The sequence below is a fragment of the Megachile rotundata genome, chromosome 7 (assembly GCF_050947335.1).
Source record: "Megachile rotundata isolate GNS110a chromosome 7, iyMegRotu1, whole genome shotgun sequence".
Taxonomy (NCBI): Eukaryota; Metazoa; Arthropoda; class Insecta; order Hymenoptera; family Megachilidae; genus Megachile; species Megachile rotundata.
In genome coordinates, this window is record NC_134989.1 from 4607645 (window position 1) to 4630581 (window position 22937).

Consider the following 22937-nt stretch of genomic DNA (forward strand, 5'->3'; position numbering starts at 1 on the left):
ATAGTATACCGAACTATAAGGTATAATACAATACTGAGTACTTCAAAATATTAGAATATATGTATTGTATAATGTATCATATCATATACTATACTAGCATATACATATGTGTTCGTATAGCAGATATACTATATTGAAATATGAGATATTATATTATAGTGTGTAGAATACTGGGAGTGATGTGTTATATATACATGCTAGATACTTTGTCAAAAGAGATGCGTTTCCAATCAAGGTGCTGGGGTAAGTGCCGAGAGGTCAAACTCAGTCCTCTTACCAAAGGCATTCCTGCCTCCCCACTACGTGGCCAGATCCTCCAGGAACAACGTCCCTATTCGACTAAGCAATGCAATAACAAACTATCTATCCTTTTCTACAATCTCAGAAGCTAACAAAGCAAGCAATCCTATGACATCTGATGACTATACGATTCCAAGTCAATAGCCATCATCTATCGCCACACTTGGACTCTCATAAACGACCTTTCGCTTAGACCTCACGCAGGCTATCCCTATCATAAATCGTCCAAAGGCAAAATAGCACAGGCTAATTGCCCCCGACAACCCTCCAAAATACGTTGACGCTAACATACATATAGTATAACTTTACATATGCACATTATATGTGTACCTACATGCCCTATTCATACTGTATGAGTAACATACTATTATATACCAAAATGTATGTACACACTATACCTAACTACACTGTATAATATACTATAACATACTATACCATACATTTGGCGTATCATAACCTTACTCCTTCATTTACTTTATTTAAATCTTCAGCTACCATTAACGCGTCAACAATTTTTCTAATCAAGCAAGTCAAACAAAGTTCAAAAGTTTGTTTTCTCTCACGAATGTTTCGAACTTTGGACTCCGAAAGATTTTTGTTAACACTTTAATATGAAATTTCAACTGTATGCTTAAGTTCAGTGCTAATACATATTTAATGTCCACCGTAAGTTCTCGAACTTTGAAAAGTTAATTACGCCTGATCGCGACAATTTTCCACCGACGGACAACTTCTTTTTACCGTTCCACGCGAATAATTTTCATCGGAACGACGAGAAATTTATTGGCTTCGCGGAGCTAAAGGCACAGTTTTTAATTAAAAAGTATCGAGTTCGGGACACGAGAAATTTCTGCGATTCGAGTCTAACACAAAGTACTGCGAGAAAGATACGAAATTGAAGTATTCAGGTAGGTATATATTGGACCGTTCCACGATCAAACAGATGATACAATTATACACGACGTGCATTTTAACAAGTTCTTATATACTTATTATTTAAATTTAACAGTCTACATATTCACAATTTAATTATGCATACTATGAGCGCTATTTAAATTATGTATATTCTTTTATCGCACGTTTCCATTTCGATACTCTTTTATTACAACCTGTATAGTTCCTTTTTGTACTTTTTTAAAGCGAATAATTATTTTCTGACTTAATTATACCGGTTACAGGAATTTAAAATCTTAATTTATTCGTATTTTTTGAAATGGATCAATATTTACATTTTCGAGATAATTATACCGTTTGTCCGAGAAATTTTCTGAAATGTATTAAATTGGTTTTAACGAAGTGAATTGAAAATTCCGCTTATTTAACGGATGTTTGGAGAGAATCGTAGTATTAAATACGTGGAATGTTTTACATAATTACTTAATATATAGGAATGTTTTGAATTTAAAAATTTTGAACTTCGAGCGTTTAGATATTTGGTAATTTGGGGAATTTGAGAAAGCAGAAAGTTTGGAAACTTTGAAATTTCAGAACCGATTTTAGGATTTGAAAATTTTTAAATTAGAAATTTTGGAATTTTGTGAAGTTGGAAAATTTATAAATTTGAAAATATAGATGTATAAAATTTAGAAATTTGGGGATTTAGAAATTTGTAAATATGAAACTTCAGAAATTAGGAAATTAAAAAAATTTGGAAATTTGGAAATTTAGAATTTTAGAAATTTTGAAATTTGTTAATTTTGAAATGTGGAAATTTGTGAATTTAGAAATGTGAAAATTTGTGAATTTAGAGTTCTCGAAATATGGAATTTCAGAAATTTAGAAATTAAAAAATTCTGAAATTTGGAATTTGAAATTTCAAAATTTCAAAATTTGGAAATTTGTGAATTTTGGAATGTGGAAATTTGTGAATTTAGGAATGTGGAAATTTGTGAATTTAGTGATCTGGAAATATGGAAATGTTGAATATTTGAAATTTGGAAATTTGGATATTGAAACATTTGGAAATGAATATTTTGGATATTCGAAATTTGGAGATTTGGAAATTTAGATATTTGAAGATTCTGTAATTTGAAAATTTGGAAACCCAGAAACTTGGAAATTTACCCGAACAAAAAATCAGAGTTCGATGTCCTAAAATCATATTTCACAAAATCGATCATTTAAAATACATTTGTCACCGCCAACTTCAAGTGCACTCTACATAAAAAAATAATTAATAAATTTTCTCAAATTCCAATAATAAAGACCGTAAGCACCATTATCTACCATTACCATAATAGCGTTCATAAATCAAATAGCATCAAATATAAAACTGCTCGAACGATTTCTGCACCCAACTTACTTTAGGTTCATCGTTTTTACCTGTGCGAAATCGCGAATTTGCATTTCCTTTTTCCTTTGACTCGCATGTCCAGTTGACTGCTAATATTATAATATACGACCGGTATCTGGCATTCTATTGGTCACAGGCTCTTTTATACGACAAAGCTTTGTGAATCCAATTCAAATGGAGTTTTTAATATGCAAATCAACTGGAAATGCAAAAATAGGGGAACCGTGTGGAGAACAGTGGATGACAAGTGGCGACCATGAAAGCGCATAAACGGGATGGCAAGGCTTTAAAATTAAAAATGACTCGATTTCGTATTTTAAAACTGAAAGCTTGTTATTCTCGTTCCGATCGCTAAAAGTGGATTACGTTCAAGAGGGGTGCGATAAAGCTTCCCTCATTTCAAAGTTCCATTATTCGGAAGTGGCCTGTTAATGTTCTGTTCGTACGTTCTATTATTCGGACTCGTTTATTTCTTTTCCACGCAAAATATTTAAAAATACAGTGGACTGAAATTTTTGTGAAACATATACATACTGAAGTGTTCATTCTTTCATCTTTTCTTTTCTAATCATTTTATTAAACATTTTATGTCTTTGAATTTCATTTTTGAATACATTCAACGATGAACATGTGTAATACTAACAATAAGTAAGAGATATAACAGATTTTTTATTATTTTTTAAATAGTTGAATATGTCAGATACGGAAGTTAAAAAGACGATATAAATTTTGCAGCATAAATGTAAAATATAAATGGTGTATTTGCAATGAAAATTTGTAAACTAAGTGAAATAATTGTAACGTAAATTTTATTACACAAATTTATGACATAAATGGAATAATATTAATACAAATCTTGCATGGTATAAATATATTAGATATATGAGTACATTAATGACATAAATATGTAATATAAATGAAATATTTATTGTACAAAATTTATAACATAAAATTTATACTTTACAGTATAAATTTATAATATGAATCAAATATTTATAACATAAATTTTATAATTCAAATTTATATTACAAATGTATATATATAATATAATTTTGTGACATAAATTTTCTATCAAATGAGAACCCAGTATCGATTGCTTAATTTTTCTTTAAGAATTCAAAATGGCTACTTCGTCCATTTCAACGAGTAAAATTAATTACTGCCTTTCCTCCAATCACATCATGCAGCCGTTCAACGTTTTTTAAATTGTCCAAAGATTTATATACGTATGAAAATTCACCGCACGTTTATCGTCCGCGATTTTGTCCAATTAGAATTCTCAATTTCAGCCAAGCACGATACAGCTTCTCATTTCTTTGTCGTTGTCTCGCGGGATCTCCGGCTGAAAAGCAGATTCCGCGACCCTATTCCCTCCTACTTTGCCCCTCGGTTTCCCATCCAGTTTCAATTTACCGGATCCACCAGGAGTCTCCCGATTCCCAGTGTTTTTTACCCGGCGAGAGCATTTCCGGAGAAATCGAATCGAGTAGCGGTAGAGAAAAATGGCTCCCGCGGCGAGCAACGGAACCCTCTTTCGTTCTTAGGATGTATGTAGCCTCCAAGAGCAGGGATCCTCAATCCTCCAGGAATTTAGTCCTTTCACGAGATGCAGTCTTTCACGGGAAAACGAATCTACGGGCATTTGTGGCGAGAATTCGGTCCGTTCTTTGCGTAGGATACGATATATTATTCTAGTTAATAATTCTTCGGTTTGTCGAGGAAAATGGATCCCTTCAGCCCCTGTGAAAAGTTCTCAGCTGATAACAAATCTGTCGCAATTACTCTAGTTAATAATTCTATGCCGTGTCGAGTAAGAGAGTTGAAACAAATTCTTTGTCGATAAAAAGATCTGTCGTTGACCTACTTTTCTCTTTATAGAAAATATCAGCGACACATGAACCATTTATTTTGAAAATAGCCCATTTATGTTTAGACTGATTTAAGAGTGCGTTTTACTGAAATTAAAAATATACATATAGAATACTGAAATACACTCTTGAAGTGTACATAAGAGAGTTAAATTTACAATTCTTATTAAAATAATTACAATTATTAAATGAATAATATGTGTCTTCTTACTAAGAATGGACTTGAGCCACTTTCATAATTAACAGCTACATTTGTCATAAAGTTTATAATAGCCCGAGTTTATTCGACATAATTTAAAATGTTGCAAATTGAAAAAGTAATATACTATTTATTTTATATTTTATTACAACACTTGAGAAACACCATTTATACAATTCAAGAAATCTTCTAACTATGTAAATTACATAAGAATTTATTGTGCATCCACATTTTGTGTATGTGGGAAGGATTTGAAGAAATCATGGTGCTTCGGTGGTACATATCACACATTATACATATTAATTATTATATCGTATTAGTTGTTATATATAACGTATAAATTATTATATTAACTAATTACTAATTAATTGTAATTACCATCATCGCTGCCTTCGGACATTTGAAAATCCATAGTATATGACATTATCAAAAATAGATTGGACTTAGGTGACTTTCACAATTATAAATTTTATTTTCAATTTATTTTTTAATTTACTTAATTTATTTTTAATTCATTTTATTCTATTTTTAATCAAGTGGTACATGTTACTACAATTAAGAACAAACAACTGGCACATGAACTTAGACCACTTTCAAAATAAACGACTCATATAATATTATGTAAAATCAAATCTGTTTAAATTTCAACTCATCGATCATGAAAATTTAAACTTAAGTTTAAATTTAAACTTAAGTTTAAATTTTTTAATTTACACCTGAAAACTTACATTTATAAATTTCAGTTTGAATTCCTTATTTTACAACATTTAAACTAGAAAACTTAAATCTAAAAATTGTAAATTAAACTCATAGATTGAAGAAGTAATATCTGAATGTTAGTTGAAAATTTAAATCTCAAAACTTAAATTTGAAAATTTAGGAAATCAAAACCTGACAAACTAGATTTGAAAATTAAATATTAAAAGCTTAGATGAAAAATTTTTATTCATAAATTCAAATTTAAATTTAAGAAGCTTAGATTTGAAAATTAAAAGTTGAAAGCTTACAAGGAAACATATTGAACCGCGACACACCGATTTTAATGAAACTTATGTGAAAGATAGTTCTCAAGAAAATATTTGACAATTTTTTTTATCGACCATCGTTCACATTGAAGGGGTGAAAATAGCCCTCGAAGTTGGGGGTTGGAATCATATTTTTGGAAATATCTCCGGAATTAAAGGAGATAATTGGATTCTTTTTTTTGTAAATTCGCCTTTAAATACGGAATTTTTGCGCTTAAAAAAATTTCAATAAACTTTATTTGTTTAAATAATATTTTGAAAATTTATAATTTTTGTTTAAATTTTTGCACTAAATGTTGTATTTTTTTGCAACTTCGTGTACGTAAACTATGGACAAAAATAGAGGATACGTGTTTTTGGAATTTGTTGTTATTTGCAATGTTTATTAGATATATAATTTAGACATTTTATATGCGTCTTCATATACCGTTAATTGATTTCTGAATAATTATTTTAAGCGTCGCGTCGCAGGTATGAGCGTGACGCGGTTATGATCAACGCCGCGCCGTAAGGAACATAAGCTTTTTATTATCACAACGTACATTACATTGAAACGAAATAAATTATTAAATACAATTATTCTACCATACAATATCGATTTAGAATAGAAAGTTTATCCGTTAGAAAAAGCTAAAATCGTATCAGCGGACGAATAATGTACAATTTTCAATCGATCCTGTCCATATCAGTTCCTTCCACATCGACGATCGCAATCGTTCGAGTGTTAATTCCTCCGTCAAAACCGGATAGCATCGATTACATCATTTTAGTCGGGCCGATTTTATTTTTCGTTTTTCCTATCTGCGGAAAACAGAAGTCTCGAGCTTCTGCTGGATCAATTTTTCCACTTGCTAACTCCAGTGGTGATCGTCGACGGATAAATCGACAGTGAAGGAAAATTCTAAAAGTAGATGCATTTTGGTATTCGTCTGGAACGAACAATTCATCCGTTAGACGATTTTATGGATTCACAAAACTTAAAACGGAAAGGTGGACTCTCGTTGTATTGCATTTATTTATATAGCTGGTTTAAAATAATATTTTAACTTCTATACGATAATAATAAATACTTTACGTGAAATTTAATTTGAAATTTCTCATTTCAGAACTTCGATTGATAATCTTAAATTTGGAAGTATCTTGATAAGTTTGAAGTGGAAGCACAAACTTAAAAATATTTTAAAAACAATATTCGATTCAAACTTTATTTGATGGTTGAGGAGTAAAAATTGAAACTTGAAAACATAAATATACAAACTATAACTTGAAAGCATAAATTAACTTTTGAATGAAATTTTGACGTAAATTTGAAGACATTGATTTAGAAGCTTAATTCCAGGCTTGAATCCAAAAAATTAAAGTTAAAAACTTAAGTTTGAGAATCTAAATTTTGAAATTGTCATACAAACATTTCGATTTTGGAATCCTAATGTGATAACTTTAATTAAATTTTCTGATTAATGTCAAACTTTGTCAGATTTTAATGTTGAAATTTGAAAAAAGAATTCGAATGAATTCAGTTTACGAGCTGTGACTGTTAAAATTAACGATTGTTCAATGATGTTGCTATTACATTAAAACCGGACTTAATTGATCGACCCAAAAAGTCCAGGCTAAACGAAATTCAGTTTAATTAATACGAATTAGCGTATAACGTGGTACAACGTCGACGAACGGTGAAATAGTTTCCGGTAAATTAAATTGGACCACCATCCAGAGTGTCTGGTCGCGTTTTATAGTGAACCCCGTGGCATTTTAATGGTAAAAGCAACATGAATTGGATCTAGTAAAGTACTAACCAATTTTCGACCACCTGATTAGCAGATTATGGAACATTTTGTTTTATTGAATTTTCTAATTGTCAGTTGTTTCGGAATAATATTTTGTGCGTTATAATTTGGGATTTTGGGAATTATAGAAATATGGAAATTCGAAACTATAGAATTTTGAGAATTTGGAAACTCGGTGATTGGGAAATTTTTGAATTAGTAGAAATTTTCAAAATTAATATTATTTGAAAATTTAATCATTCATTAACGCAATAATTCAGAAACTTTGAAATTCGAAAATTTGGTGATTTGGAAATTTATAGATTAGCAAGAAATTTGCAATTTAATATTAAAAACTTGAATACTTGGAAATTTGAAAGTTTAGAAATTAATGAGATAGAATTTTGAAAATTGTATTAAAAATTTAGAAATCTAGAAATTTAGAAATTCAGAAATATAAAAATTCTGTCATGTATTTATTTTGAAAATTGGAAATGTAAAAGTTAGGTAATTTTGAAACTTTAGAAATTTGAAAATTCCGCGATTCCAAATATGATTTTTAATGTAATATAATTTCCATAATTTCTATAATTTCTAAATTTACAAACTCAGAAATACAAAAGAACTGAAGTATCGAATTCTTAAACCTACATATTCAGACATTATAAATTTAATAATTTGAAACTTGAAAAATTTTTAAATGAATCTTAAATCAATGAATTAACCTATCTACATTTCCTCATTCAATCTAAGTTTTATCGTAAACGTCGAGAAGTGTTCGTATTCAATTATCAGAAAACTGATGAATAAAAAGATCTTCCTAACGATGCATAATCGATTAAGAATTAATACGGAATTGTTATTAATTGAAATAAAGTGCAATTTCATATATTTGTTGTTCTCCTGTGTGTGCAACGTTCTCGCTTTCGCAAGTTTATTCCGGCGTAAAATTAATTATCTCCTTTTGTTCGGTTCGCGCTCGATGGTAATGCATCAGTTTAATTTAGTCGCTTTAAATGGAAATCCTATCAATTGTTTTTATATGGGATGTAACTTCTTCCGATCGTACTGATATGCGTTTATTTGATACGTAAATGATATTCACATCAATTTTTACTTGACTTCAGATTAATTTTAAATAGAAATTTATTGTTTACTTTATTTCAAAAACTATTTACATTATTATAAATGCAATGTTTCTTTGAAATCTTCTTATTTATTGCTTTTATTCGAATATATAATTTATATTTAATAAAATTTTCATAATAGACTGAATGTTGTAATTTCTATTTGTTTACATTTTGTGTATGTGTGATAAATTATAATTTTTCTACTACTAGTATCATAAATTAATGATGATTTTAATATTTATAAATTATTATGTTCAATTAGTAATTTTGGATACGTATTTTACTATGTATTTGAGTTTTGAATATGTAATCAATATTTTTCATATTGATTGTAATTTCAAATGCAAATGGTAACATACGTGGTATACTTGAATGAAACCTGTTAAAAAATAATCGTTCAATTTTCTAATTTTAGTTTATTTTCTTGCAAAAAATTGACGTCAAAAGTATTTATCTATTATATTCTTTTTACTACTATTCAATCGTATTAAATTTGTCAAATCTTAAAAATGAACATTTGTAGAGCAGAAATTTATAAAGTTTTCTGCAATATACATCTATATTATCTTCAATATATTCACTTATTTATGTACCAAAGGGTTTCAATCCTTTAGGAGTACAAAGCAAATAATTAACAATTATACAAGAGAGATTACCTGGTTTACATACGATACAATCAAGTTTAAATGCATTCATTGTCTGTTTAATTAATGGAAAACTAATTGTTAGTTAATTGCCAAGCCTAATGAGGCTCCTGAAACGACTCAATTCGCATTTGTTCGTTTGTCTGTGCCACGCTACAGGCTGCCATTTCGGATCTTTTGACATGAAATTTTGAAAATAGACTCGTAAGACACCGTAAATTTGCAGCATAAATTATGTCAGCTATCTGACAACAGGTATCTGTCGTCACCGACATCGATCGTCGAGTTTTGATATCATTTTCGATCATTTCTGACACATAGAATCAATTGGAGCCACGTTAAAAGCTCCATAACTCATCGTTGGGGACAATACTTGGTCGTCATTGACGTCAGTCATCGTGAAATCAACAATGATCGTGTTTGATATCGTTTTCGATAGTTTCAGACACGTTTAGAACGACTTTAAAATATCTACATCTCATTCTTGTTCTACATTAGAATGTGACAATCTAATGAATATCGTTACCAATTAAGTGTGGGGTCTGTGAGAGCTATACCTTTTTAACACGCGATTGTAAAAAAATTATTTTCTTACGCTGCGTGGTACCAAAGAGTTAAGAAGCTAGTTTATTATAAAGTAACAACTTTGTCCTTTTCAATGTATATAAAATATTATCAGTCTATACACATAAAACATTAAAACTAAACAAGTAAGATTAAAAGGTATCAATTTATTTTTATAAAACAATTAGAAAAATTGTACAACATTCTACCTATATGTTTAAAATAGATCTAAAGTTTAATATATACTCGAATTCACGTGAGACATCTAGTCTGTAGACTCAATAGCAAGTAGCTCGTGAATGGCGTATTTGAAGCGACCATAATTGCTGTACTCTTACTCGGCACTTTTGTAAATGCGAAATATGATTTTTTGTTACAGTGGTCGAAAGTGCAGCTGGCGAAGTTCTCGATTCTGGAGCATCAGATGGATCCAAGTAGCAATTTTAGCAGCTATCGTAGCACCTTAAAAGCAGCAATGTGGCGTAGCGCCGGCGCTACGGACGAACGGCAAAGAATCGTCGTGCCCTTTTTCAGCTTGCTGGTCAAGGATCTCTACTTTCTGAACGAAGGATGCAGCAACAAGTGAGTAAAAATCTCGGATTAACCTTTTGAGTACTTTGGTATTTATTTAGTACTTACGTATACGCGCTCGGAGAAATCGTCGTGACTTACTTAAGTGCATGTGCAATTGAAGTTAAACTTTTATTGAGACATGAAAGTGTATTTTGATTCTTAGGTATGAACAGTTTATACCTTACTGAGAAGGTTAATAATACTCGTGATAATTTCTGGGTAATGAAAATTGCACTGATTCAAGCTCTCCACCAACGTTTAATTATTTACAGTTTACCATAAAACAGAGTCAACAGATTTTTAATCAAAAGATCTCAATCTTCGATTTCAGGTTTATATTTGGAACATTCTTGAATAACTCTAGGTATTTAATATTTTACTTGGTACCTGTTTGAACGGAATATATTGGATGGTACTGAAAATAATGCATATACATTTATAAATTTGTCCCGTGTTTAATTACACACTTCATTTTTCTTTAATTTAAATTAAAACAGAGAGATGGTCGTTTTCAAATAAATGCATGAGTAACTACATACATTACATCAAATTTAATGTCGCCAGAACAAATAAATTTTCTTGTCAGTATTAATGTTTTCATTATATCACGTTAATTACATATTTTTTAATAAAAATTAATTATTTCATACATTTTTGTCATAAAATTCATAACTTCGAAGATACATATTTTATAACCTAACTTGGATTTCATAACCTAAAATGTGTACCCAGTATTCACCCGTATTACACTTGTTTATTAACACTTTAAGAATATAATAATACATCAAACAGTGTTATACATGAAATACTTTCAACTTTACTATTTTTATGTTTTTGATTGGAAGGCTTCCGTATATACGAGGTGCGATCATTAAGTTCCTGGACTGTGTCTGCTGTGACCAAACGGTTCACACAATTGACATGCGCTCGCAGAACATATGAATAACAATCTTCAAGATAAATGACACGAAGTTTAGAAGCGATATGTTCATTAAATCATGCATTATACAATTTTATACATAGTAGCATACGCGCGCGCTCCGCTGCGAAATTACGATGAACTCCAAATTGGATCAAAGAGCTAACATTAAATTCTGTGTGAGACTCGGGAAATCGGCGACCGAAATGCACGCAATGTTAAAACAGGCTTACGGGAATGAAGCCATGGGTGGACGAGCTGTTTTGAGTGGCATTCGCGATTCAAAAATGGCAGGATATCTTTGGAAGACGACGAGAGATCCGGGCGGCCACTCACGTGCAGCACTTCCGAAAACGTGGAAAAAATTCGGGCAATTGTGCATGAAGATCGACGCATCACCATCAAACAAATTTCCGATATCATGATGATGTCATTTGGGGAGGTACAAATGATCTTGACCTTAATTTTGAACATGCACCCCATTGCTGCGAAATTCGTTCCCAGACATCTGTCGCGAGAACAAAAAGACCACCGGCTACAAATTTGTCAAGATCTGCGGCAGCAGTGTTTGGATAACCCGGAACTCTTAACAAGGATCATTACCGATGATGAAAGTGGGATTTACGGATACGATCCTGAGACTAAACGGCAATCTTCGCAGTGGAAAAGCTCTCAATCTCCACGACCGAAGAAGGCGAGACAGGTCAAAAGCTCAACAAAGAGCATGATCATTGTTTTTTTCGATATTCATAGGATTGTGCACCGCAAATTTGTTCCCACGGGTCAAACAGTGACTGGTGCTTTTTATTGTAACGTTTTAAGACGTCTCAGGGAGGACATTCGTCGGAAACGACCACAACTGTGGGCAAAGAGGAATTGGGTGCTCCAAGACGATAATGCGCCAGCACACAGAGCACTCGTAACACAAGAGTTTTGTGTACGAAATAACATGATCGTCCTTCCTCACCCTCCATACTCGCCAGATTTGGCACCCTGTGACTTCTTTTTGTTCCCCAAAATGAAATTGAAGCTAAAGGATCGACGGTTTGACACGGTGGACGAGATTCAACGCGAATCGCAAGAGGTGCTCGACACGCTTCAAGAAGAAGACTTTCAGGAAGCTTTCCAAAAATGGCAGAAGCGCTGGAATCGGTGTATAGTTGCCCAAGGGGATTACTTTGAAGGGGATAACAGCCAAATTTGAAAAAGGTAACTGTATCTGCATATACGGGACCAGTCCGGAAACTTAATGATCGCACCTCGTATTACTTTTTTGTTATGAATAGAAGCATCCATTCTCTAAAAATTGATATTCCTTATGCATTATTCTTTGTAAATGTTACATTTTTGTTATACATAACTCTCTTTATAAATGCATTTCATGTATCAAACTACATAATTATTGCAATTATTTTGTATTTAATTGCCACTTTATGTACCAAAGAGTCACTATTATGTTATTACATATATGCATTAAAGAATTATGCAAAGTTTCATAATAGTCGACGTGTATCCGTCACTACGATTTTCTTATTACACAATACATATTTATCTTTAAACTACAATAACCTAATAATTATAATCAATTTTTAAAATATTAGAATCGCCAAAAGTTCTTAATCACAAAAAGTTTACACAAGTAACAGAAATGCATCTGAAATTGTAATATTATAATTTGAAGCCTTGAAAGCAGAATCGAATACGGAAATAATGCTTATAAAGTAATTTAACTTGTTGAACGAAGTTAGAGAGAATCAGAGACATCGTCGGAAGCGATCGTCGATGATTTCACCATCGAACACTCCACGGCTAGAAGTTTTTTTTGCCGAGTTTCGTTTGAAGCTTCAATAATTTTGTTCCTGCAGAGGCGATACGTTGACAGGAAGCTCGTTTTCTCACAAAGTGCTCAACCTCTCAGCCCTTTTTGTCGAGCGTATTTATCACGGCGACGAATGTGCCATGCCATTTCCTTCGCCTTCGCGCGCGCGGGAAATGCCTCTCTCTACAAACTGTACGTGTAAACTTATTAAACTTGTAATAGCAAAAGTTGTTTCCTCGTAGCTCGACCAGAAGTTGTTGAAAAGAAGAACGGAAGGAAGGTTAAGAGAAAAAAAGGACGGGGAAAAAGAATCCCCTGAATCTCCTTTTCCTTTTTTCAAATAAAAATCTTGCAAAAATTGTTCGTCCGTTAAGTTTCTGCAAAGTGTTGCCATTTATATGTTGCACTTACTGAGATTTCGAAATTTAATCTAGAGATGGAGCTATTCTAGTACTATACGTATGTACACATGTATTAAAAAAGAAACTCAAAATCTTTTATGTTAGAAAAGAAATTTTACTTTTATTAAAATTTGAGATAGTTTTCAATATTAACTTGTCCTAAATTTTCTTTAAAATTAATCTTATTGATGATTAGAGTTGACAGGATTATGTTTAATATTTAAAATAATATGTATGTAATTAAGTTCAACTTAATATTATATTTAATGCTTCATAACACGAAATTCCATATGTCTTATTTATTACTAATATTAATCTTTTCGGAATAGAATCACTGAATTATCAGAAAGTGATATTTCCATTTTTTACACTTCCATTTTCCACATTTTTACCCAGAAGGAACACACAGAACAATATACCTCTCAATAGTAATGATTAAACCGTGAATATTTAGAAATTATTACATTATTATTATTACAAACATAAATGTATACAACCTATGAAATTCATGGTCATGCCTTCCATATAATCGTATAAATACCCGCTGCCTCGTAATAATGCATCGCCTATTGTTACGTATGTATTTTATACGTATGTGCAATGTTTGCCTGTAACTTGTAATGAATCGTTTGAACGAACCTTTATTCTCATAATAGATATTTCGCTGCAATATAGGTAATGGAATTCACGGCATCAACATATTCAACCTCATCATTTCCAGCACGTTTCAAAGTTTTCTCCAAACCTTTTCTACTTGTTCCCATTCTCGCTCAACGACCCTAACAATTGCCGGCCATTGTGAACATTTTATAGCGTGGCTGTGATTAATCATCACAATGACTCGGCGCTGCAGAACGCTTTTCATTCGGAAAACTCATTACGCGTTTGCGATTGCGAGGCGAAATGAATCCGTCGCTCGAAAAAGCTCAGTGCGTAGCACCGTGAGAAGTTTCATTAGAAAAAAAATTCTACCCACCGAATCGCTCCTCCGTACTTGAGGCGATATTTACCGGACAACGATACGTGTGCGAGTGTCTGTAACGTGTGTGCATTAAACTCGTAACGCCGTGTATTATCTCGAAAATGGCGCAGGCACGAAGGACCCGTGGAAAATGCCGGCTCGGGCTGGCATCGTCTGAACAGCGGGAGAACATTTGGCCGAATTGCGAGAACAGATCAGGGTGCAGACACGTGAATACAAATTGCTCCAAGATGCGTACTGCAGACAAATGTCTCTACATTATGCACTTTAATCATATCTGCACCAGATATGAACAACGTTGTAACTATTACTGCGTCGCACAAATATACTGACATTCTTAATTAATTAATTCTTGACTAGTTTTTGAATTATGATCAATATTCCTTCAATATTGCTGTATTTATATTATTTATACTACCTTTAGTTATTTATTTATATCACTATTCGTTAACTGTTGAACTAATATCTACTAGTTATGTACAAATATTTTTATCATACAGAAAATATTTTTTAGAAATACATACAATGTTGGTACATGTATTTATGAAATACCAGAAATCAGACTTCATAACACTCGACTTAATATTTATGTTAATATGTCGATTTTCTTTTAGACAATTGTTATACGGAATACTGACCACAATTCTGAACCAAATACTCAGATTACTGAAAATATGAGGTGATAATTTCTATTAGATGGACAGAAGAACAATTTGCAATTTTTTACTCCACATTTTCCATTTGCTATTTCTGCTGATGTGAACTGTTTTCTCCTACATCCTAAATTTGTAATTTGGCTTAAAGAATTCAAATTCACACCTTGAAGTTGTTGTAATTACACAAATTATACCTTTTATTCTTTAACTCCTTTAGTACTTTTATACATAGGTCCTACAGAAAGGTACTGGTGCTAAGTTACACCTTTATTACTTTTGCAGAAAAGTGCTAAAGATATAACTATTTTAATTGTAGAATTTCACTTTTTTGTTCTTTACTTTACACTTCATAAAAATCTTGCTTCCTGTACCGCAATTATATAAATTTTTGCAAAACATGTTGCTATAATTCATAAATAACACAATATTATATGTATTTTCTGCCACTGAAACGCATATGAGTTAAAAAGAAATGAATGAATAAAAATTCTAAAATTAATAATAAAGTTTCAATTTAAAATTTTAATAAAAAAGAATGTTTGGAAAAAGGAAACCGTAAGGAAAGTAAGTTTTCTGTATGTCACCGATAGATACTGATCGATCGAAGCATCCAAGCGAACGAAAACGAATGGCTCCGCGTATGTAAATGTCTGTTATGTGAACGTCTGTAACGTGGACGTCGTGTAATCGGAAACGAACGTAGCTGGTGCGCGAATTCGCGCATTTCCGACCGACGATAAATTGCTCAAGTTCGACTCGTAATTTTCTCCACGTTTTCGTAGAACATTCATGCCATCGCATACACGTTGTATCGTTGTGTTATGTAGCCGCCAAGAAATTCCATTCGACTGATACAAACGACGACAGCCAAATTGTCACCATATTGCAAATTGGGGAACTTTATTAGACGCAACGTGACTAAAAGTAAATTGCTATGTAATAAACAATATTTTTGTGTACAAAGCTATTAGGGTTAATGGTCTGTGTTTAACACTAGGTTTACGGGACCCATCAATTTGACGGAATTCAAACTTTGCAATTAAATATCTCGAAAACCGTTTAATCGATTTCAACCGTTTTGCATCGTAAATTAATCATTTCTTCCAAAGAATTTATACACGCTGTTTTTTTTCCTAAGTCTTCTACTTTTTGAGATTCATATGTGGTATACCTATCTCTACGGGACCCGTCAAATTGACGGGTACGCTTATCTCGAAAATAATCCTTATATTTTTGCTTCGTTCGCCACAGTATTCATCCAGTAGGAAATAGAAGAGCGAAAGCAATGTTTTTATGTGCTCCGTTTCCAATTCGTTATGTTCATCGCGCCTCGATAATGTAAATAAAAGTGGATCGTATGATCTGAGTGTTTATGTTGGTCTGCTACCCAACTGTTTTTTCCTATCTCCGAAAAGAGCTCCAGAGCAAGAGAAGATCTTCAGTATGAATTCTGCATTCACAGTGTACATACGTTTCAGAAAGTCAGTGTCCAAAAGTTTCGGTTCTTGTAGAGAGTCTCCGCTTATTGTAGATATTTACGATAGAGTAATGGAATTAGGGCACAGTGTTTTTTTATGTTGACCGATCCCTCTTTTCTAGCAATCATGCATAAATCCAGGAGATATAATAAGATATTGGATAAAATCCTCGAGATCAATGAGGATTGTTCCAAGGATATCTCCGATGAAAATGAATGTGAATTAGACGAAAGCGAACCCGAAAGTGAAGCTGCATAATGTGTTGAAAGTGGAGGGACAGAATTATCTTCAGATAGTGAAGAGGACAATTTATTTCTAGTCCGTCACAGCAAGAAAATAATGCGTATTTATTCTAGCTCTGACTCTGAGGACGAGAGGACGAGCTTTCCCAGTACATCTCACAATGTAGCGGGTGAGATCGAAATTGCAGCTGACGGGACACAGTGGACAAAATTGAAACCAGGCGGATCTAAAGGTAGGACGCCCATCCGTATGATTTTCAAGGATATCGGAGAGCCTACTGCGGAATTACGAAGTTTTATAGAAGTTCTGTATGCTCGGGGAGCATATGAAGCGAAATCGATGAAAGCTTCTTATCAATGATCGAAGACAAGGAGAACATTTGCCAACGATCAGGCGCTTCTTCATCATCTACAATACTACAAGAGCGAAAAAGTTGCCAAGTAGGATACTGCAACAAAAATAAAAGCAGCAATTGTTGCATAACTTACAAACAAGTGGTATGCGGAAAATGCACAGGCAAAGTGCAATATACCTGTAAAAAGTGTACTCAATAAATAGGATTACCCGTTAGTATTATTGTTATTCTTTCCATGATATTTTTTAAAAGACTTTTTATTTCTTGATACTTTATTTAAACGTGAAGCCAAATATTGTGCAATTTGGAGTTAACTTGAATAAATCGATTTTTTAAAGAAAGTGCATATTTTCATTCACCCGTCAATTTGACGGGTGCCGTAGAGATAGGTATATAAGAAACGTCCGTAAACCTAGTGTTAATGTTATAATTAATGGTAATTGTATTTGTTATATGCAGATATTTTATATTAGTTGATATATTCATTGATGCAACAGATGAATAGATTTTAGGTGGTTAAAATAAAGTTGAAAGTTTGGGAATATTACTATTTAGAGATTCGAAATATTGAAAATTCGGGAATGTGAAGAGTTGATAATTTGAAAATATAACTGAAGAATTGGTTAAGTGGATTAAAAAAAAATTTGAAAATATGAAATCTGAGAATTTGAGAATTTAGATATTTGAAAATTTGAGAATTCGGTGTTTTGGAAATTTGGAAGTTTGTGAATTTAGCGATTTGGGGAATCGAAACATTAGAAATTTGGACATTCGGAAAATTGGAATTTAGAAATTTGGAAACTTGAAAATTCGGTGTTTTGGAAATTTAAGCATTTAAAAATTGAGAGATTTATGCAAAAATTTGGGATTTGTACATTTCGAAACATAGGAATTTGAAAATTTGCGAACTGGGTGATTTAGAAAACCGAAAGATTAAATATTTGAAAATTTTTTAATTTTTAAATTTGAGAATTTGAGAATTTGAGAATTTACGAATTTGAGAATTTGAAAACTTAAAAATTGGTATTTTTAGAATTTTTAGTTATAAGAATTCGATATTTATTTATCGAATTCAGAAATTTGATGATTTCGAAAAATCGAAATTACTGAATTTATTGATTTAGAAAGTCAACAAACTTGAAAATGGAATTTTGAAATACAAAATTATGCCAGTTTAAATGTACAGACGTATAACATCTTATTTTTCAAAAATTTTGAAATATGGAAATGTAAAAGCTTAGAAATATGGAAATACACATAAAATTTTGAAACTGAAGATATTGATCACCCATAACTACAGTTTAATACATAAATGTGCAATTAATATTGCAAATAGAATTAATTTTCATAATATTAATCTTCATATATAAAATTCTTCCTTATCCATAATGTTTTCTTTGAAGGTTACTATTTATTTAAAATTTAAAATTTAACAATGTTTGCACCTTAAATTGTGTCACGTTCATTTATAATACTAATTCTGTTTTCTTTCTTTGTCTCCTTTCTGTTTGTTTCTTCTTTCTTCCGTCCTGTAAGAATGATTTTAACCAGTTTTAAGACTGTTTGCACGCAAAATCACATTGCTTTCGGAAAGTATATGAAACTTAAGAAGGCTAGTCTGTAAGTTTCCGAGACTTTCTCTCTGACTGACCACTTTGAATCCATTTCTTGAAATTACAAAATGAAGAAGAACGAAAAGCCCCTCTTCGCATGAACTTTCCTTTTACCAAGTGAAATATTTAATTTCAATATCAACTTGCGATAGAACTATTCAAGAATTTATCGTAAAATTATTGTTTTATTAATTTACATTAACCAAAAATGAACTCGTCATGAAATAAATCTTCAATTATAATTAATATAATTAATTCGTTATTCTATTATATACAAAAGCAACAGTTGATCCCTAATTTCACGTTAATTAAGTACGCTTCTCGTGTTAATTAATGCAGTTAAAATCACCTGAAATTAATTTATCAAAATAATGGAGGTCTGTTGTTTTGCACGGAGTACCTGAGACAACGCAAACACTGGCCAACATGCATGTTAAAGGATGCAATGTTGTTGTTGTTGTTATCGATCCACAATACTCTGTAACAGAGTGTTCTTGACGAGCTTGTAGCATCAAGGAAGTGTCTGACATCCATTTTGATGGAACATTAAGTGCTTGCAGTTTAAATACAAATTACTTTCAGTACCTCTCAAATGAAGTAAATGAGAAAATTTTAATTTTAGAGATTTTATTCTGCAAATATTAAATGAAATACATGAGGCAATTTTTATAATTAATCTTAAGAAAATAACTATAGAATTATACATGTATAATAACTGTACAACGTTATATAAGTGAAATAACTACATAATTTTATACATATATTATTATTTATAAAATAATTTTGTAACTATTAAATATTATTTATATATAATAATGGATTTATATAATAATTTGATCAGAATATTTTCTGAAGGTTTTATAATAAATGATAGTTACTTATAATTCAACTACAATCAAAGTACCAATAAATCGTTTAACAATGACAAGTAGATTTACTGTTCTAAATAGCTTGTTACTCATCTTCGTGTATAATTGATGTTCTAGATTACCAAATGGTCACATCAATTTTGAGAAATTCTGGCAATTAGCAAAGCAAGTGACGGAATTCATCGCCTGGAAACAAGTTGCATGTCCCTTTGAGAAGAACCCACGCGTCATTGCTTTTCTTCAGGCGAGCCCGGTGCTGACTGAAAATGGTGATAAATCTTTTTATTTTATCTGATTTAATATATAATGAAATGATGTTATAATAAATTACTAATTAGCTTATTTATGGAAGTAGTTTTTCATGTAAGGAGCGATCATGTTAACTGAATTTGTTTTGTATAACTTCATGTTAAATTTATTCCTTGACTTTTAGTAACTCATTTCAATTATTAAAAACTAGGAAAAATTATGATGCAGATAATCAATTAATCTATTTTGATATTGTTTTGTTACAATTTCATTTTACAAGTAATCCAGTTAAGTGCAAACTTACGAAATAAGTTATTTGTGAAAAATGTGTTTAATACTTTGAATGTCCTTGAAATCATGAAATATCCTTAAAGATTAGATAATACGTAATACGTGATGTAATACGTGAAATAAGTATATTATTTTTTTGATTCTTAATTGAAAGAAAGTTTCAAATGTTTAGAAACGACTAAATTCTTAATATGAAAAAAATTACACTCAAAGTGTTAAAACAACTGCTAGTAGTATTAAAACTTCGTGTTTTGTAAAATATTCTAAATTTTCATTTTTTTTCTTCTTTAACACAGCTCTAGCTTTGGCATCCTTCGAGTGCGAACCACCTGACAACAATCCGGAGAAAGAACGTTATAAAGCATTAAAGTAAGCAATTAACACACATGTATAACATTCTTCGAACGAAAGCTTATTATTTTAAATATTCTATAAATAATGGATTATTGTCTATCAAATTAAATGTAGAACATCGAAAACTAAACATAATATCATCACATAGGAACATTACAAAATGGCGCTTATGACATATCAATGTTTAGCTCAAGGTTTAAAGAAACTAACTATAAAGAGGTTTAAGCAAAATACGCAATATAAAATATTTATCAGTTATAGCAAATAATAATCAGTTTCGAAACATATCATACATCGATTTGAAACTTAAAGTTTCTTGAAAATTGCTACATAAATGCTTCATTTCGTATCTGTGATAAAATGGCTGACAAATCGTTAAATCGACTCATTCGCATTTCAATTATCTATGAGGAAATATTTCAATAAAGAACCTGCCATTTTGTATTGAACGTGTCGATTTATACTGTGTTTTCATCAAACCTGTATCTTCAAATTAATACATTATTGTAAATATATTTAACTACTTTTATGTCGTGAAATGTCATTTAAAAAATATCTTAATAATTATTGCAGTTTTTATTTCATACATTTGCTCAAGTTTTAACGAGTTCAAAAATCTACATTTTTATATAGATTTTTACATTTTTCATAAGAGATAAAAGTATAACAAATATAATGTGAACGTAGAAGTTAAACAACTTTTATCTGTTTTTTTGCTAACAGGTCAGAACTGAATGCCCAGTGAAAACAAGCTACCGTGAATCGCGTCGAATGGGAGCGATACTGAAACGAACGCACTCACTTAAACATTAGCAACACACGGTCACGTAAAAATTTCTAATCAAACAGGGCATAGTTTCACGAGAAGATTCAACAAGTGAAACAGAAGGCAAAAGCATTCGAATGGTCATACAGGCACCCGCACGACGAGAAACTGTAAAAACGAATGGAAGAAGAGCCTCGAGATATAGTAATTTGCTCGCAATCGATAAAAAAAAGAAAAAGAAGGAAGGAAGAATTCATTTTAGTGATCTCGCGTCGTTTAAGAACATCGTTCAGATACTAGACCGGTGCATTCGTCTCCTTCAAAATCAGCCTCGTTTCTCTATTGCTACCTAACATTTACTATTCCTTAAAAATTATTCTAAAAACTTTTTAGAATTATTTATTATTTGTGTAGCATCATGCTCAATTAGTGTTGAACTTTTAACCCTTTGATACTTGACTATTTTCAGAGATTGAATATTCTAAAATATCTGGTCATGTATAAAAATGACCAGAATGTGTATAATTTTTTGAAAGTCTTCAATTTTAACCCTTGGAGTACGAATTGAGATACTGTTGAATACATGTGGTGAAAAATAATTTTTCTTAGATACAAAGATAATTCTTCAATCATTCTTCTCTGTGAAGTGTAAGTTACATTTGTATGTGATGATAAATCGAAGTGAATGTTACTGTATATCCACCATTAGGCCATACACTTCTGAATGAATAAAGGTACTCTAAAACTCCAAGGGTCACTAACTCTTTGCGAATGAAAAACCTAACCTTGACACAGTGTATGTACGGAATATTACTTATTTAAAGTAAGTAACAATCCTCATACTGAACATACACTCTAAAATGATGTCTATGCTTATCTACATATAGTTGTTCATTATATGTAACGAACATAGAACATTCGTCGAAAATGTGCACGAATTCATAAATTACTATGATAATTCTGTTTGGACGAATATATGAGTCCATCATCCACAAAGAGTTAGGTTAGGTTTATTGAAATTCTCAAAACAAAATTTATTTAGTATTTTGTCTGCCATGTGATTCATATCTGAATGATGAATACATTTGATAAGAATTTTATAATTGTTAAATACTTGAGAATATATTGAATAATAAGAACTAAATATAATTACTGCTCTCTTTAATTAATTGTTCTAGGTATCATACTTGAAAAAGGTTTTTTGAGTACTTTGAGTATTTGTACAAACACAAGAATATAGATATTAAATTAATTATTTTTTGGAGTATGTGTTCTACAACAAATGTGTTGTTAATGTATTAATAATGTATTGTTAATTTAATGTATTAATTTAATGTATTAACAAAATATTATTATTAACGCAGTAATTAATTTGATTATTCAAAAAGGACATTTTAACAATGCAGCTTTTAATAATATAATAAACAGATAATTTAACTGTAGAAAGTGGATAATTAACGTTACTCACGTGATCACTACAGGTAAAGATTATTAATCTATCAAAGCAGACAAGGTATCAAATTAATTAAACCAATTATAATTATACCATAAATAAGGCATCTGTTACAAGACAAAGG

At 31.2% G+C, this 22937-nt stretch overlaps 2 protein-coding genes across 4 annotated transcripts in view; one reads left to right on the plus strand and one right to left on the minus strand.

The window, feature by feature from the left end:
* The window catches only part of LOC100878748 (uncharacterized), a 911930-nt gene extending 889421 nt beyond the window's left edge, over positions 1-22509 (plus strand). The window contains exons 11-14 of the mRNA XM_076533672.1: positions 10172-10374; positions 19818-19969; positions 20537-20609; positions 21318-22509. Of these exons, the coding sequence (XP_076389787.1) occupies positions 10172-10374; positions 19818-19969; positions 20537-20609; positions 21318-21339 (450 nt within the window). The 3' untranslated portion in view covers positions 21340-22509. The remainder of the gene's footprint in view (positions 1-10171; positions 10375-19817; positions 19970-20536; positions 20610-21317) is intronic.
* Positions 18610-22937, minus strand: part of LOC100879380 (uncharacterized) — a 44768-nt gene continuing 40440 nt past the window's right edge. The window contains exons 30-31 of one of the 3 annotated variants that reach the window (XR_013038756.1): positions 19181-19960; positions 18610-18747 (exon numbers count right to left, since the gene is read on the minus strand). Coding sequence is in view for 1 of the 3 variants with exons in the window: in XM_076533661.1 (XP_076389776.1) it covers positions 20539-20569 (31 nt within the window). In the remaining 2 variants the exon portion in view is untranslated. Of the gene's footprint in view, positions 19961-20523; positions 20570-22937 lie in introns of those variants that run through there. The other 2 variants (XM_076533657.1, XM_076533661.1) reach the window with 2 other exon arrangements.